Source organism: Hylobates moloch, unplaced genomic scaffold (genome assembly GCF_009828535.3).
Source record: "Hylobates moloch isolate HMO894 unplaced genomic scaffold, HMol_V3 SCAFFOLD_1152, whole genome shotgun sequence".
NCBI lineage: Eukaryota > Metazoa > Chordata > Mammalia > Primates > Hylobatidae > Hylobates > Hylobates moloch.
In genome coordinates this window covers 1-13,268 of record NW_026653427.1, presented here as the reverse complement: position 1 = coordinate 13,268, position 13,268 = coordinate 1, and the positions used below count along the sequence as shown (strand labels likewise).

At 49.0% G+C, this 13,268-nt stretch overlaps 1 protein-coding gene across 1 annotated transcript; it reads right to left on the bottom strand.

The window, feature by feature from the left end:
- Nucleotides 1–9,572: 9,572 nt before the first annotated feature.
- On the bottom strand, nt 9,573–11,980 carry LOC116810177 (putative golgin subfamily A member 8I; the record flags this gene model as incomplete). Its single annotated transcript, XM_058435134.1, has 7 exons — nt 9,573–9,935; nt 10,021–10,176; nt 10,272–10,372; nt 10,455–10,555; nt 11,125–11,216; nt 11,647–11,722; nt 11,918–11,980. Coding segments are annotated over 7 exons (765 nt in total), but the record flags the coding sequence as incomplete, so codon positions are not given.
- Between the last annotated feature and the right edge of the window lie 1,288 nt (nt 11,981–13,268).

Genomic DNA, 13,268 nt, shown 5'->3' with positions numbered 1-13,268 from the left:
TTTTTTTTTTTTTTTTTTTTTTTGGAGACAGAGTCTTGCTCTGTCGCTCAGGCTGGAGTGCAGTGGTGTGATCACAGTAGACCACTTATTCTCAACAGAGGCGGTATCACCTCCAAGGAAGCCAAAACTAATTCTCAGCAGGGAGGGTGGAAATCTTAGACATTACAAGATTTGTGACCCTCCAAAACTCAATCTTACCCGACAATCTTATTCCTTAGTGTTGAATTTCTCTCTGAGTATCCTACAAGCAGCACTGATGTGGAGTTCATGGAAGATACATGAAATGTATGCAAGATCAGTGCTATAGAACTATGGCGAATAGATGACTTGGGTCAATAAATGACCCAAGTATTTTTTGAGCATGTCCTACCTGTGGCAACACAAAATCTCTCTCTCATGAGCCAGGTCTGTCTCAATTCCACAGCATATACCAGGAAAGAACAACAAAAGCATACCCAGAGGATTAAAGTCTATGCCATGGTAGGTTGACATTTAAAACCCTAACGAGCAGGTAGAAAAATAAGCAAGTGCACTGATAAGTTTCTATTAGATTGGTGCAAAAGTGATTGAGGTTTTTGCCATTTCATAGGATACTACTTAGCGTCCTATAACACATCACTTATATACTCTCCTACTGCCTGTCTCAAATCTATTTAAAAGAAAATCTGGCCAGGCGCAGTGGCTCACGCCTGTAATCCCAGCGCTTCGGGAGGCTGAGGTGGGCTGATCACGAGGTCAAGAGACTGAGACCATTCTGGCTAACAAGGTGAAACCCCATCTCTACTAAAAATACAAAAAATTAGCCAGGTGTGGTGGCAGGTACCTGTAGTCCCAGCTACTCAGGAGACTGAGGCAGGAGAATGGTGTGAACCCGGGAGGCAGAGCTTGCAGTGAGCCAAGATTGCACCACTGCACTCCAGCCTGGGTGACAGAGCAAGACGACTCCATCTCAAAAAAAAAAAAAACCCCTCAAAGGATCACTAGTGGTCAGCAACTATATGCAAAGAAATAGGGAAACCTACTAAAAATGAATAAATTTCCAGACACATCTAGCCTACCAAGATTGAACCATGATGAAATCCAAAACCTGAACAGACCAATAACAAATAATGGGATCAAAGGGGTAATAAAAATTCTCCCAGCAAAGAAAAGCCTAGGACCCGATGATTCACTGCTGAATTCTAACAAACATTTAAAGAAGAACTAATACCAACCTTACCCAAATTATTCCAAAAATAGAGAAGGGGGGAATACTTGCAAACTCATTCTACAAGGCTAGTATTACCTTGATACCAAAATCAAAGATACAAACCAAAAAAGAAAACTACAGGCCAATATAACTGATGAATATTGATGCAAAAATCCTCAATAAAATATTAGCTAACAGAATTCCACAACACATTAAAGTTGGGGCGCAGTGTCCCAGGTTCACTCAACCCTTCCCATTTTCCTCTCTATGTGTGTCTAGTTTGCTGTGTTCCCTGGTGGCAGCGGTGGTGGCAATGTTGGTGCATGGGCCTCCCAGGACAAGGAGAAAGTGAATATGCCCTTTTCTTGCCTCCTGCCAGGCATCTGCAGCTTGGCACGAGCTCTGGCCAGGTCTCCAAGCAAGGGACCTGGAGATGTTCTTTTCCAATTTCTGGATTGGTAACTGGAGGCAAATTCTGGCCACTAGAGTCAGAACTAAGAGGACACTGAATCAGGAGAGTCTGGGGTCCTGAGAGGCAGAGACCTGAAACTGTCTAGAGTGTGTGGGGAGCTGGGTGCATGTTCAGGCCAGTTGCTTCTCTCTGTGCCTCAATGTTCCAGTACCCTTCGAGGGGCTGAGATCTTAGGAATTCTTGGAGCCTGGCTGCATGGCCTGGCCACCCTGATGTCCTTGTGTTCTCCATGACAGGACAGCAAGGCCGAGGAGAATGGCTCCGACAGCTTCGTGCACTCCATGGACCCACAGCTGGAGCAGAAAATGGAAACCACCCAGAACCTGGTGGACTCCTACATGGCCATTGTCAACAAGACCACGCGGGACCTCATGGTTGGTGTCGCGCCCAAGACCATCATGCACGTCATGATCAACAATGTACATGCACCGCCCCATAGGGGCAGGGGGCTCCTGTGGCACTGGGGATGCAGGTGGCCATGTTGGCCTGGGGGAGATGCCGACCAGCCCTATGGGACCAGGTCCAGGGAGGGAGGCACAGTCCAGACCAGAGCTGTCTCATAGAAATATAATGTGGGACTGGGCACACTGGCCCATGCCTGTAATCCCAGCACTTTGGGAGGCCAAGGCAAGAGGATAGCTTGAGCGCAGGAGTTCGAGACCAGCCTGGGCAACATAGTGAGACCTGGCCTCTACACAAAAATTTTAAAAATAGCTCAGCTTGGTGGTGGCACATGCCTACAGTCCTAGCTACTCGACAGGCTGATACTGGAGGATCACTTTGAGCCCAACAGATTGAGGCTGCCGTGAGCGGTGATCTTGCCCACTGTACTCCAGCCTAGTGACAGAGCAAGATCCTATCTCCAAAAAAAATTTTTTTAAACTGAGTACACAGGTGTCCTGGTGGCATGATAGGTCCTGGGTCCCCTCCCAGATCTGCAACCTTGGACAGCTGACTTTTCCTGGGGACCTCAGTGTCCCTATCTGAGTGAGAAAAGGGTGGTGGTGAGGCAGATCTTTGAGTCTAAGTGGTGGAGAAGCCGCGTCTGAAAAGCCATACTCAGGGCTCCAAGTCCAGCACACAGTCCCAGCAGGGCCTGGCAGGAGGCCAGGGCAGCACAGGCATCAGGTCCCAACCTCCTTCCCTCTTTGCCCACTCTCAGACCAAGGAGTTCATCTTCTCAGAGCTGCTGTCCAACTTGTACTCACGTGGGGACCAGAACACACTGAGGGAGGAGTCGACAAAGCAGACACAGCGGCGCAACGAGAAGCTGCACATGCAGCACGTGCTGAAGGAGGCACTCGGCATCATCGGTGACATCAACGCGACCACCGTCAGCATGACCCCCAGGGCCTGTGGACGACTCCTGGCTTCAGGTGCAGAGCATCTTTGCTGGATGAAGGAACCAGGGCTGGCCCCCACCCCCAATGGCTGAGCCCGGGGGCCCTTGGAACAGGCTCCATGCCCAAGTTGGCAGACCTGGGTGCTCTCTGGAGCTGTCAGAGAGCTCGTGGTTTATGGTGTAAGGGCTGAGAGCCTGGAGGGGGTTGTGTGTGGGGCTGTACTCTGAGGTGGCCAGAGGCCTAGGATAGTCATCTTGGGCACACTGTACCTGTTGTGCAGTCTGAGTCATGCTGCCAGGGCAGGGCATCCAGCTCCCAGCCTGGGAGTGCTGAAAGCCAAATCCACTGCAGAGCAGGGGTGATAGTCAGGGTCCCACCTCCTCTATCTGCCGGCAATCCAGTGGTGATCTAGGATAAAACCTTGAGTGTCCCATACACACGGTCAACCCACAACACACCTCACAGGCCAGGCAGGAAACACAGGCCCCTTCCCTCCCTCCCAGGTACCATCATAGCTGCTAGCATGTGACTTAAGGCAGGGTGCCTGGCCCCTGTTGAAGCACTACTGCCAGCCTGCAGGCTCACGCACCTTGGCCTGTTGATCCTAGAGGTCGCCTCTGCTATTCAGCCAAAGGGACCACAGTGCCTGCTGGCCCAGCTGAGCTCTGCCCAGCAAGCCCATCCACCTCCACTGACATGGACTCTCCCTCTTCTACTTTTCCCAGTAGGAAGGGCCCAGCCTCACCTATGTGACCTGCAACCCCCAACAAGCTGAAGCTCCCCTCTTAGACTTATAAGTCTATAGCCAGTGGCATCCAGCTGCCTGCCCTCCCTGCCTCCCCCAGGGACACTTCAGGGGCTCCTGGGCTTTCTGACCACCCAGAGGGGGGCTCCGGTGATCACTCCAGCCATCCATCCCTTTTAGCTTCATCATCCTCGTTCAAACAGTGTTCCTTCTCTATCAGGCCTGGTGCTTGTTGCTTTGGGCTCCCCAAGGCGAGAGGTGGCCCTGGACAAGTGGGTTGGAAGACAGGGTGACCAGAGAAGAGGGAAGCCCAAAGGGGCTGAGCATCAGTCTTAACAGTGGGTGCACTGAATGCCATGGAAGAGGCCAGCCTGTGTGGGGTGGGGAGGGCCGCCACAGCCCCCAGGCACTACCTGTGAAGCTCCAGCTCCTCCCTCTGTCTTCCTCCCCTTTCCCTTCCAGCCCCTCTTTTCCAGGAACCTTGCCACACCCGCACCTGCACCCTCCCCTCCCTGGCCCTCCCACAGCTGCTGTGGCTCACCTGTGCTCTGCACTTGCCTCACCAGCTCTCTGCTCACTTTTCCCCTCCTGTTTTCTCTCTGCTTTCTCTCCAACTGCCAGCCGATCGGGTCAGGCAAGTACATCCCATCCTGAGAGCCCCAAGCCCCCCTTTGACCTCTAAACAGATCCCTCCTCTTCTCGGAGACCTCCCTTTCCAAGCCTGCCTGGGCGGCTGTTGTGTGACTTGGCTGTGGCTGCCCCAGCCCCAAAGCCAGCCCCCTTCATCTGTGACTTAGTCTGTTGTAGTGGTGAGCTGACACATCCAGGTGTGACCATTGCTGAAAACTTGTGCCCCCCTCTGTGGTATGCCCCTGCCCTGTTCTAAAAATATCTATAAATACATATATATATACACACACACACACACACACACACACAAACACACACACACACACCCCTACACATGGCTGACCGCCTCACCTCTAGCTCTGGGAATCAGTCACAGTGCTGTCCTTTTGGAGTCTTGTGGCCAAACAAGAGAAAGCTATCCCCTGACATTGCTCCTCCAAGGTGTGCCACCTCCAGTGAGCCTCCCTGTCACGCCCGGCCTATGGAGAGCCAGCCCCCCGCCATCCCTCCCGCCTCCCCACCAAGCATGGGAGTGCTGTGCAGGCAGCTGTGTGGCCTGACAGTCTCTACCAGTCCTGCTGTCCCTTGGCTGAGAATCAAACCCATTTCTGGATGGCGGGGAAGTGTGTCCTCTCCTGACTGTGTTCTCTGTGGAGCTCAGGGGAGGGGAAAGGCCAAGCCATTTCTAGGGTGCTGTTGGGAGCGGTGAAAAGGCCATACCCTTTCCAAGGGATACTTTTCCTGGAAAGCCCCTGGAGCTTAGCTGGCTCTTGTCCTGTGAAGCCGGCTCTGGCCACCAGGGGGCAGGGCCATGAACTCAGCCTGGAGGGAGCCTGTAGGGCAGCTGGCACTCTGGAGGGACAGACAGAACAGGCCACCAGCTGCAGACAGGAGAGGGAGGCAAGGGGACAGAACGGAAAATGCCTGGGGTGGATGGAAGTCAGTGCCTTTAGGTGCTGGTACCTGTCTTCCTGGCCACTGCTAGATCAGGCTTCTAGGCCTGTTGGCTGTCAGGGCCAGACTGCGCCCCATAGGCACCATGGCAGTCCCCCTGGAATCCCCTAGGTGCCACCATGCAGCATACAGGTAACACGCCTGGAAGGTCCCCAACAGCCTAGCTGGACATGCTCAAGACACTCTGGGACTCCTTGTTTGGTTCCACAAACTCCAGGACCCAGTGAGGGAAACAGGAACACACCAGGCCGAGCAGTATGGCTAAATCCGTTTATTCCAAAATAAAAAGCAAAATAAACAGGAGTCGCATCACCAGGGAGCCACGACCCCATCCCTGCCTCCTTCCTCTGTCCTATGCTGCAATAAATAAGTTTCCCAGCCACAAGCAATTATTAGAACCTCCTCCCCATGTACCAGCTCCAACCACCACTAGGTATGATACAGGGGTGGCCCTACCCTCTGGAATATACAAAACCTTGCACAGACACAATATGTACACCAGGGAAGGGGGGCCACCCCAGCAGCCTGTGCCCTTGCCTGCTCCACAGTTAGCCCCACTGTCCTGCCTCAGCTACCTCTCTGAATAAGATGGGAGCCCCCTGAGGGAAAAGTTGCTATGGTGAGAGTAAGGAGGCCATCAGGCCTCCTCCAAACAAACCAACTCCACCAGCCTCTGGCTCTTAAATAACAATCATCATCATCCAGAAATTTAGGGACTCAGCCTTGGTCAAGGTGGCAAAGGGTCTGTTTTTCTTTCCCCATTAGACAGAGGTCTTATCCTGTTACCCTAATTGTAAAGGGGTGCCTGGGAAGGGGTGGTAGGGACATGGTGGTGGTGGAGACTCCAGCCCCAGTTCTCCAGGCTTTGCTGACAGGGGCCTGCTTTTAATTTTTATTTTTATTCCATGACTTTTTTAAAAAAAATTCCATAACTTCTGTCTCGTAACTTTTTTTGTAACTTTTCATAAAACTTTTTCTACTTTTTTCCCAAAAGTTTTTTGGCACAACGTTTTACATTTTTTATCCCATAAGTTTTTCACCCCATAACTTTTTTTAATCCCATAACTTTTTTATTTTGTGTTCTTTTAATAAATACTTGCATAGTTATATGACAATTTTGTAAAAATGAAACACATTGTCTCATGCCAAGCATGCCCAGCATTTGCACAGTATCAACACCTTTAATACTATAGTTTTCAAGAAACGCAAAATAAAATTTTAAGGCGAAAACAACACTTTGAAACAATTTAATAATTTATTACATTACAGTAGCATCACACTGGCAGTCAATAATGGCACTCTAGGGAAAAATATTTCAGTATTTCCATTACACATTCTGTTTACAAGAATTCATAAATTGGTAAAATTCATTCCAAGAAAACTTGCCAAATAAAGCTTTGGACTGGAACTGGTATTTCTTTCTTTGCTTTTCCTTCCCACCTTTTCTTTCTTTTATACTACAGTGTTCATATTTTAAAATGTTTTAACTTATTTCAGAACATTAAGATAGCAGTTACATTTTTTAATAGTTACATTATTTTAAAATGGCTCTTCAAGATAAAGTTTTAGAGAAACTATATTATGGACAGGACTGATTTACATTTTCAAATTTTCTAAAAATCAGCTTTGGTTTTAGAGCTGATATTTTTTCATTTCTGGAAAATCTATCAGGTTTAATCAAATACTTTTGAAATTATTACATACTGCAATCTTTAAATAGGTGTTTTGATTCTTCCTACAGAAATTAAAATGTATTCAGTGGAACCCACGTTTTAAAATTTTATGTTTCTGATGAACTCTAACCTTCCAATGTTGCCTTCTAAGCAAACTGAAAGCCGCCTTACACTAAATGAGGAAGAGCACAAATACTTGGCTGAATGAGGTATCACAAAAGATGGCATGCACTTTGAAGAAAGACTTAAGTTATTGTAATACAATTTCCATTCTTTTTAGCTTTTTCTTAAATATATGACAAATACCTACACAAAGAGTGGTATTTCAGTCAATATAGTAAATTTATTTTCCAGACTGACCTTCAGCTTAAATATGCCAGTGTGTGATTTAATCCATAGGCACCTGATGAACACATTGTTGTCAGATTGGTTACAGATGCTAAACGCTATCTGAAGGTCATTCCTAGTCACTGATATTTATCAGGGTAAAAGTGAAGTGATTTCAATGATAAAAGTACCTTTGAAATAATTTATCAATGTATTAGATAAACCCAGTTTCAGAATGATAAAAGAAAAAACGTTAGACCAAATAATGTGGCTAATGAACAGTGGTCGGATTTCTAGCCCGAGGGTTTAAAGTGCTCTTAAAGTAACTGTCTTTAAACTGAACTCAAAGAATGCAAAAGCGGCAAGTTCAGAAAATAAAAGGCAAGAACAGGACTTTAACTGCATTTTAAACCCACGGGCTAGAAATCGAACCACTGTTAATTAGCCGCATTATTTGGTCTAACATTTTTTCTTTATCATTCTGAAACTGGGCTTATCTAATACACTGATATATTCATACAATTTGGAAGAGTCAGTTGAAGTCACAAGGACCAAATATTTGCCCTCTTTCAGTGAATGCTGGAAAATCTGTTATTCCATTGGTTAAATCATATTGTTGCTCTCCTGTTAATGTCATAGAAGTATCAGGAGGATGCCAAATGCTAAATATGGAGACGGTCTAGTATCTAGAAATCCCCACCTCACATTATTAGGATGTAGGGAGCACACATACATATCTCCCTACATCCTAATAATGTGATGTGTTCTGGAACACAGACATTAGAACTTCATGAAGTTTGAACTGTTGAGTCTTTCCCAAGCACCATCAAGTTATGATTTAGGCAATATATGACTGAAATGCATTCATTCATTACGCATAGGCACAATCACATAACTATTGCACAAAATATGTCCCTAACTGAAACCGAGAGGTACAAAAACATATTTCACTCTTTGTAAAGAAGTTTGTGAGAAAATATAACTGTGTGATTGTATACACACATTTCCTGATAATACATTGACATTCACAAACTGGATTGCACTGAAGATTCTAAACATTTTAAGTTTCATAAACCACTCCTTGATTTTCAAAGATGGTATAATACTGTACTAAAACTCCTTTTTGTTTCAACAAGTATTCTCACATGTATTAGTTTATAATAATGTTTCTTATTATTTTAAAAAGTGTTTTCCATTCAAGGAAAAGAAGTAGATTCCTATGTCAGAGTAACCAAGGTGGTTGACGAATAGGTATTAGCCAGAGAGGTCTAGATGGTAAAATCAATCTTCAAGCCTCAAAGAAGCTCCATGAACAGAGAGGAATGCCAGGTGTCACACAGCTTTCCTTCACTCTAATTCATTCTTGCCTAGAGCCTGTATGCCTGTTCCAGGGACATTTGAACTCATAAAGGATTTCTTATGATCTTCACTAAATACATTAAGAATGCCAACAAGTGCCCTTTTGTGTACTGAGGCATGTAGTCATGTGATTAAAACAGGTAACATGAACTCTGACTTTGAAACGTATTATAGATACAAATGCTCTAAGCTAGGAAAGGTTTTCCACATCCACAGTCAATGATGGGAACCTTTCATTCCTCAGAAATAATCCCTTTTTAGGTCTTCGAAAAAGAGTACAACTGCTGCAGCTCATGATGCAATATCTTCATGAGCCCAGAGCACATACAAATCCTAAGGGAACTACCAGAATACAGCGTTAATTCTTGGCACCGGAACAGATGAAACATACTCTATCCTGCACATACCTGCCAGAGCAGGCCACTTTCCTCTTCTGTGAGATTTAAAAATCTCCCCCAAAAGGTTGAGTCTCATCACCAATACACAGAAAATGGAGGAAAGGCTGTTTCCAGTTCTCGGCCTTTAAACAACTCTAAATGTGAGTATTCATAGTGGCATATTACAAAGCAATAAACAGTGCACACTTGGGGGCAAACCACATATTGAGCTAATGAAGAGCTCACTGTGATTAAGATTAGATCAAACACTAGCAGAACATAGGCAAATTTTATCTGAATTCTGTAATGAATATACATGCTGCAATAACATTAAAAAAGCATGGCGGCCTATTCCAAACCAACGAGAACAGTTTTGTGCAAAGTGTGGGTCTTTGCGTGTTTGAACTCCCACCACATAAGAGCAAACTCGATAAGCATGCTAATGACCTACAATTATGAAATTAAAAAAGAAAAATACTAAAGGATGCCAGAGTGAACATCGGTGAAAGTCACAGGGACCCACTCTCTTTTAACTTTTTACAAATAAACTTAAACTATAAATTAGAAACACAAATAATCATGAGTGGCTCTAACATTCAAATGAACTAAATGAATTGTGTAGGAGATTAACCCCAAAGCTTGGTTTCTTATTTAAAAATTTCCTGGCCAGCTCTTTGATGATGATGATGTTTATCTCCTTCTTCTCGGCAGCCAAGCCCAGCAAAAGAATGGAAGACAGCCATTGCTGCCCAAGCCTGGGTGCTCCTGGTGGTCCCGCACGATCGGCTGTGCAGTAGGGTTGTCATGGGGAGGACCCTCCCTGGCCTCTCCTTGTGCAGAGGAGCTGAGGCTCACCTCACAAAGATCTTTGGAGAGAGGGAGGCAGGGATCTGAGCACAGTGGGAGCCCCCCACTTCCTGCCTGCCCACCCCGCCTGAGGGCTCTACTCACCACCATGCTTGTCTGCAGCCCCAAGCTCCTGGGGGGCTGGGGCTCCTGGACCGGGCTCATCAGCAGGGTTCTGGGCAGCAGCCAGGAATTTTCTGTGCCCATTGTTGTCGTCGCCACAGGCCCTGATACCATCTGCTGCAGCTCCAGCAGCTTCACCTGGAGGGAGGGGTGCTCAGCTGTCATGCCACTGCCTGCGCCCACCCTCACACCCACCCCCACCCACACCCCCACAGAGTTGTTGCACACCCTACCTTCATCTCCTCCCTGTCCTGGGCCAGCCTCATGATGTCCTCCTCCCAGTGCCGCATCTTTGGCATGGCCCCCTGGCTCTGTTAAATGGTGATGGGTTTTCCTGCGGGAGGACAGGGCTCAGACACTGGGGCCTCTCTGACGGCCCTGCAGCTCCCCGTGCTGTGCCTTGGCCTCCCACTCACTGATGGCATCTCTCTCGCCAGTACTGGATGAATCGTATTTCTTGTTTCTTCACCAGCTCACTCAGGTCTGCCTTCTCCTCCGGGTGGTCCATAAAGCTGCCCTGGAGCCAAAATATTGTGGTCACATCTCAGCAGTGACCTGCCATCAGGTGGCATTTTCAAGTCATGGAGAAGGCAGAGGTGAGTCCTGGCATGGGCCAGCTTCTCCATGACTTCCTGCAGGGCCCGGTGGGTCTCCCCACTCACAGACTCGCCCCCAGTCTCTGGGGCTGGGACCACTGCCTCTGGCTCCTTCTGGGCCGAGGCCACCGGGTGAGCCAGGTGCTGGCAGCACACCCTCTGCTCTTTCACCTGATCTCGTAACCGTGCCTGCTTCTCCTGGGCACTGGCTCCAGCGGACTTGAAAAATGCCACCTGAGGGCAAGACGTGAGCATTCTTGTAGGGGCATACACAGAAGAAATGGGGCAGAGAGGTGGAGTGCAGCCCCTTCCCTTGGGGCCTCAGAGAGTGCACCTGTTGGTCACAGGTGAAATGGTGTCTGACCACTGGCTCTCGGAAGGAGTGAGGGTCCAGAGAAATCAGAAGGCAGGTAAGTTAAGAGCATAAATGGGGTCTTGGAGGGACCACAGAGGAAGGTGGCAAAATGGGTGCAGGGGGGGTCAGGCTCACCGTGGCCTCCCAGCTCTCCAGGTCCTCTGGGACGCTCGGCATGGGCCGAGGTGCCTCCTCCCCCTCACTGCCCAGATGTTGTCCTGCATCTCCTGTGGGGGGTGGCCAGAGGGGTCCTCAGACAACCCAACAAGGGAGGTACCGTGGGCCCACCTCTACCTCCACCCTCACTGTGTAACCCTGAGCCAGCCCCTCCCCAGAGGGGAATGAGCTGCTGTTCTTTATTTTTACTTTTAAGAATCAAGACCTTGCTATTCCGCCCAGGCACACTCCCACTATTGGTCGATGTGGGAGTTCTGACCTGCTGCCTTTCTGACCTGTGCCAGTTCAGCCATCCTTAGGCAACTTGGTGGCCCCCTGCTCACAGGAGGTCACCACACTGATGCCGAACTTAGTGCAGGCACCCGGTGGGCATAATGACCAGCTGTTCTAAAGGTCTCTTCCAACTCCTCAATCCTATGTTGTTAACAGTCCCCCCTTCCTCCTGGGGCTCTCTCCTCTTCCTCTGAGCGGTTCCCGTACCTTCCCCAGGGAGAGCCATGAGGCCCAACTGGGCTGTTAGCTGCTGGTTCTGCTGGCTGGCAGCTTCCAGGTGCTCCTAAGGGGCCAGGAAAGAGTGAGAAGGGATGGAGTTTGCCAGGTCATCCCTCTCACGGCCCCATCCTCGCAGCCCCCTCCCCTGGGTCTCCTGCAACTTTTGGCGGGCCATCTCGGCCACCGCTTTGCCCCAAGCTTCCTGCTGCTGCAGCTGGTTCATTAGCTGGGTCTGCTGCAGTCACTGCCTGTGCAGCACCTCCTTCTCAGAGGTCAGCTGCTGATAGGTGGCCACCTGCTGCTGATAGGTGGCCACGTACTGCTGCAGGTGACCCAGGTCACCTGGCTGCTACTGCAGACTCTGAGCCTCTTGGCTCTTCAGCCCCACCTGCAGGAAGACCCTGGGTTTGCGGGCACGTGGTGGCTGGTTTCCAGATTCTGGGCCCATTAATAGGGTAGTGAGGGCACTGTGGGGGCTCTGTCGGCTGCCCAGGCCCCTGTCCCCTTACTCCAGGCCTAAGTGACTGCCTCGCTTTCCTAGAACCCCACGCCTCCTTCCCCAGCCTCAAATCTCATACCCTCTTCTCATTTAATCCTCAGCACCTCTGTAAGGAAAATGCTAACTTCCTTGTGAAGTTAAAGAAACAGAGACTGGCTGGGCGCAGTGGCTCACGCTTGTAATCCCAGCACTTTGGGAGGCCGAGGCGGGCGGATCACAAGGTCAGGAGTTCGAGACCACGGTGAAACCCGGTCTCTACTAAAAATACAAAAAAAAAAAAAAAATAGCCGGGAGTGGTGGTGGGCGCCTGTAGTCCCAGCTACTCGGAGAGGCTGAGGCAAGAGAATGGCGTGAACCTGGGAGGCGGAGCTTGAAGTGAGCCGAGATTGCACCACTGCACTCCAGCCTGGGTGACAGAGCGAGACTCCATCTCAAAAAAAGAAAAAAAGGAAGAAACAGAGACTTAGAGATGCAAAGTACTTGAATGGTGACCAGTGGAACGGAGGCTGGAATCCAGTTTTAATCTAAGGAGTCTTTTTGTTTTGTTTTGAGGCAAAAGTGTCACTCTGTGGCCCAGGCTGGAGTGCAGTGGTGCAATCTCAGCTCACTGCAACCTCCACCTCCTGGGTTGAAGCAATTCTGGTGCCTCAGCCTCCTGAGTAGGTGGAATTACAGGCACGTGCACCATGACCCGCTAATTTTTTTTTTTTTTTTTTTTGTAATTTTAGTAGAGATGAGGTTTTACCACATTGGCCAGGCTGATCTCAAACTCCCGACCTCAAGTGATTCTCCTGCCTCAGCCTCCCAAAGTGCTGGGATTATAGGCGTGAGCCACAGCGCCTGGCATAAGGAGCCTGTTATACCACTGTCTCTTCCCCTTTGATTGGCGGGCTCCATGCCTCTAGCTGGGATGATGATGTCCAGACCTGGGAGGAGCCCAGGGCTACCCACCTCTAAAAGTCAGAGGGCAGGAAGCAAGAAACAGCCACAGGACTGCTCTGGGGGGTGCTGTCGTCACCAGCCCCCAGGCTGGAGCTGCCTCTTGCCTGGCACTTCCCCTACCTAGAGGCTAGTGCCCGCCTCCCAGCCCTTCTTGGATGGGGTGGAGGTT